The 4873-nt window shown below is 62.2% G+C and overlaps 1 protein-coding gene across 1 annotated transcript in view; it reads left to right on the top strand.

The window, feature by feature from the left end:
• Positions 1 to 4325, top strand: part of Plin3 (perilipin 3) — a 32429-nt gene extending 28104 nt beyond the window's left edge. The window contains exon 8 of the mRNA XM_015503646.2: positions 4230 to 4325. Coding sequence (XP_015359132.2) covers positions 4230 to 4325 — 96 coding nt within the window. The remainder of the gene's footprint in view (positions 1 to 4229) is intronic.
• The last annotated feature ends 548 nt before the right edge of the window (positions 4326 to 4873 follow it).

Here is a 4873-nt window from a genome sequence, read left to right as displayed (position 1 = left end):
TGTGTATAAGAGACAGGTTGCAGCCCCTCATCATCCACCACGCGCAGATGGTGCAGCTGGGGCTCAGCAACCACATGTGGAACCAGAGAGGGGCCCAGGCGCCCGAGGACAAGACGCAGGAAGAAGGGTGGTGACCAGCCACAGGGCCGCCCTCGACCCCAGCACGGCCGGGCAGGGCCCGTGGACCCCACCGGGGCGCTCCCTTCGGGTCGCTGCCCCGAAGCCGCCCCCACGCGGGCAGAGGGCTTCGTGGGCCTGGGGTCGAGGAGGGACACGGGAGGTGGGGCGTTTGACGGTAATAAATATTTATTGAAGGTTCCTCGGAGCCGCCGTCTGCCCGGCGACCTGCTGCGAGCACGCGGCCACGCGCCCCAACGACGGGAGGCGGAAGCCGCGAACACGCGGGCGTCCTCTCGGGGTAGAGCAGGACGTTGCGCAACCTGCTCTCCCCCCATTGGTCATGAGTGGGTCACATGACTTCTGTCTCGGTTGCAAAGGATTCTGGGAAGTGTAGTCCTGGGGGGGGCGGCCACGTGCCTTTCAGAAAGGCTGGGTTCTAATAGCAAAGAAGGTGGAGACAAAAGATGTTGGGAGCCGTGCTTGGTGGCCTGCGCCTGTAATCCCAGCTCTGTGAGCCTGAGGCAGGAGCATCGAGAGTTCAAAGCCAGCCTCAGCACCAGCGAGGCACTTAGCAACTCAGTGAGACCCTGTCTCTAAATAAAATACCAAACAGGGCTGGGGATGGGGCTCCGTGGTCCAGTGTCCTGAGCTCAGTCCTCTGTACCGCACGCTGTTACTTGGGAGTACTTCTGGGACCACCCACTTCAGGCCGACCGTTCACTGTGCTCTTTAAATGCGTGCCCCGTAATCCCCCACCACCACCACCACTGGAAAATAAGAAAGGCGAGACCGCCGGCTGAACTCTTCACACTGACAGACTTTTTTGAGGCCGGGTCTCACTGAGTTGCTTAGAGTCTCACTAAAGTGCTGAGGCTGGTTTGGAATTTGCTATCCTCCTGCCGCAGCCTCCCAATCAACTGGGATTACAGGCGTGGCCGCCAGGTCCCCGAAGGCAGGCGCTTCTGAAGGCCCATTTTACAGGTGGGGAAATAGGCCCAGGGAGTGAACTGTGGCCCCAAACATGGCCAGGTAAGGGGAGAGATCACCAGGTCCCGGGAAGGGGCAGAGGAGGCCCCCTCCCCAGCCGCGCAGGTTGAGGCAGGGCTGGGGCCAGGCCAGGTGGGGCTGGCTGAGTCACCCCCCAGCCACGCACCCTTGCTGTTTTCGTTGCTGACTCAGGCTTCGTCACAGCCGGCTCCCCACGGTGGCCTGGAGTGAAACCCAGGAGCGGAGCCTCTGAGCGGATTCTGGAGTCGGGCAGGGGGCTCCTGGAAACTGCTCTGTCCACCGGCCGGGCGCGATGGCCAACGGGGGAGACCTACTGCGCAGGCCCCAGGGCGTGGCGGGGCGAGAACAGAAGGGGTCGTGGGGAGGGAACTATAAGCAGGAAAATGTCAGACACCGGAAGGGACTGGAGGAGGAGGAAGCAGGGTGAGGTGACGTTGGGTGTCCAAGAGGGAGGGACTTAAGGGACCCAGGAGGTGGCTTTGGGGCCAAGAGCTGGGGGGCAAAAGCAGAGGTCCCGGCGGAGGGCACAGCCGAGTAAAGGCCCTGGGGCAGGACCCAGCGGGGCGTGGTGGAGGCTGAAGGCAGAGAAGAGCCCGAGCGGCTGGGGCAGGGGGCGTCAGGGCGGGGAGAGCTGGGCAGGGCCTCTTTGCTGCGGGAGGACTCGGGCTGGGAACCCGAGGGAGGCGGGAACCAAGAGAGGAGGGCGAGACCTGACCCAGGTGCTCGCGGGCGCCCTCTAGTGGCTGCTTCGGAGAGGACAGACTAGGGGTGTCCAGGGCAGGAGCTGGGGACCAGGGGGAGGCCACTGCTCTTGTCCAGATGGCAGCAGAGGAAGTGGGGAACCCTTTCCCATTCCTAAGGCCGCTGGACAAGAATCCTGCCTGGGCAGCATCACCATGACAGATCAGCCCATGGGGGGGGCCTCGGCAGCTGGACCCCACTCTGCCTCCCAGGTACTGTGGCATCCACAGCAGCCACGGTCCCTTTCAGGGCTTCATCTTCCCTAGCCATAAAATGGACCCAGCGACCTCAGGTGTGGAATGCTCGCCCCTGCCTGTCCCCACATGACCCCAGCACACGGAGGACCCGTGGCAAGGACCTGAGGGCCTGCCCAGAGACGGCATCACTGTGCCCAGTTTACAGGTGGGAAACTGAGGCCCAGAAAGGTGAAGTCACTTGCCCAAGAGCACACAGCCACTTGGGCAAGAGAGAGGCCCAGAGACCGCAAGCTGCCAGTGCATCTCCTGCGTCAGATTTCCCAACAGGTCATCGCCCTTTTCTGGTTTTTGTAGGAGAGGACTGTAACCCCGGCCATCTGGGCCAGCGCTCCCCCAATGAGCCTATCCAGCCCTCTCCCTGTCTGCTCTTTGATTGCGATTCTAGTTACGCCCAGGCTGCCCCAAGGGCAGGGTGGAACACCCCACCCCCCACCCTGTTTCTTTTCCCCAGACCTTTTTATATTTTATTTTGTGATAGGGTCTTGCTAAGTTGCTGAGGTCTTGAACTCACGTCCTCCTTCCTCAGCCTCCGGAACCAGGGTCATAGACCTGTCTTGGTCCTGGAGGCTTTTTTTGGTGGTGGTGCTGGGGACTGAACCCAGGGCCTTGTGCATGCAAGGCAAGCTCCCCACCAACTGAGCTGTATCCCCAGCCCATCGCGGAGGCTTTTTCCAGAACACAGGGCACACAGTGTTCAGTAAGTGAATTCACTTGATGAACCGTTATTGAGCACTTGCTGTGTGCAGGCCTGTTCTGGGCACTGGGGATGCTGAGCTGAGCCCGTCTTGGCTAGTTCACTGGACAGTGAGTGGGGAGCTATTGAGTCATGGTTCCCTTTATCCAGCCAACATTTATTGAGCACCTGCTGTGTGCAGGAGACAGGCACTGATCAGGCAGTGCTGGCCTTTAGGGATGTGACAGGGCCCTGGGGGATTGAAGGGAGCTGCTGGAAGGAGGAAGTGGCTGAGAGCAGAGGGTGAGCCTTGACTAAGTGGAGATGGGACAGTCCCCAGCCAGGGCTCTGTCCACTCCTGCACCCAAGGCTGGGGCCTCCCTTCAGGCTGGGTTGTTCCAGGGGAAGTCCCCTGTGAGTCACGCAGCCTTGAAGAAAAATAGGAAGAAACAACAATGCAAAAAGTCCCCTTCTTTAAAGCCTGTGTGACTCTTTTTGAGGTCAGTATGCCCAGGGTGGCCTGCAGCTGTGTCCCTGCTTGGGGAAACTCTCCTGGCCGTGTGAGGGTTTCCCAGAGAGGGCCTTTGCACCGTGTCACACAGCACTTGGTGGCCTGGGCTTGGCACTCCACGGATCGGTTGTCTCGTGACTGGAACAGGTAGACAGTGTGGCCCTGCTCACAGGGACAGGCGTGTCTCATCGTTTTTGCTGGGACCAGTGGCCAAACTTCTCGTCCCAGCAACGACAGGAGGATTCAAGCCTGAGGTCCGCTGGGCAACCCAGTGAGACTGTCTCAAATAAAAGTTAAAAAGGGCTGGGTGTGGCACCCGCGAGGCCCTGGGCTCCAAGCCCAGCAGCACGAGAGAGAAGGGGAACAGCAGCCCCTGGCAGTGAGCTCCACTGGATCCCCACCCCGTCGCCACGTCCCGTCTGGGGACTTGCTGTTCCTGACACTTCCTGCCTATGGAGGCACACGGGGGCCTGCACCTGGCTTCCTGTCCTGCCCTCAGCCCCGGGTTCTGCAGGGCCCACCCTGTGCGCTGGGAAGTCCCCGCTGGCTCCCTCTCCTGGATGCACGTGTTAGCGCTGCCCGGGGGCGGCCGGGCCCTGCCGGGAAGCTGGAAGGCGCGTGTGCGCATGCGCGATGTGTTCTACTGCGTGCATCTGTTTCGGGGTGAACCCGGCCTTGCGCGGCTCGGCGAGGGCTCTGCCCCTGAGCTGTGACCGTGGCCCCCACTTCCCTTCTTGATGATCCTCCTTGGGCGGCCCTGGCCGCACGCGGGGGCTGCAGCGCCAGGCTGGCCAAGGGCGGAGCTGCCCCCAGCTGGGTGGAGGAGGAAACGGCCCTGCCCGTTCTGGGTCACCCTGACCCTGGAGCCAGAGGTTGGTGTGACCAGCCTCCAGCTGGCCCCACCTGGGGAACTGAAAGTCAGGTGGAGAGCAGGCCTCCTGCCCGGGCTTTCTGGAGGCGGGGCAGGCCAAGGGGCAAGCGGTTCCCTGCAGTGTTTTACCCAAATGGAATTTAGGGAAGGCATCCAGGATGTCCCCTCGGGTCAGTGACCTTGCACTGCCAAGTCCAGTGGCCACTTCTCCACGCTCCTCACCCTCTGCCTCCCACCTGCCAGGCAGGTGCTGCTCCATCTGCCCTGGATCCCCAGCGCAGCGCCACCCCCACACAGCGATTCTGAACAAACAGGCCGCACTCATCCGAGGCTACCTGCCTTCTCCGTCAGGACGGGCCTTCTGTCCACTCCGCTGCTGGACCCCAGGGCCCAGCACACAGCAGGTGCTCAATAAGTGTTTGGCTTTGATGAACACTGCAGCGTCTTTGGTCCGTCCCCGGCCCATTTCTCCTCTCCACCCCACCCTGGTCCTTCCCTCCACTGTCCTGGGACTGAGCACCTGCTGTGTACCGGAGGCTGGAGGCCCTGCGGCTGCCCTCCTAGGCGTAGGGCCCACGGGGCGGGGGCAGACCTGTGAGGGGTGTCCCAGAGTGTGCCTGGGTGTGAGGGGGACCCAGAGGGCACTGCCAGGCCGGTCCGGGAGGGGTGCTGAAGGAAGTGAGGGTCCTCTG

Source organism: Marmota marmota, unplaced genomic scaffold, assembly GCF_001458135.2.
Source record: "Marmota marmota marmota unplaced genomic scaffold, marMar, whole genome shotgun sequence".
NCBI classification, from domain to species: domain Eukaryota; kingdom Metazoa; phylum Chordata; class Mammalia; order Rodentia; family Sciuridae; genus Marmota; species Marmota marmota.
This window is presented reverse-complemented; position numbering and strand designations above follow the sequence as displayed.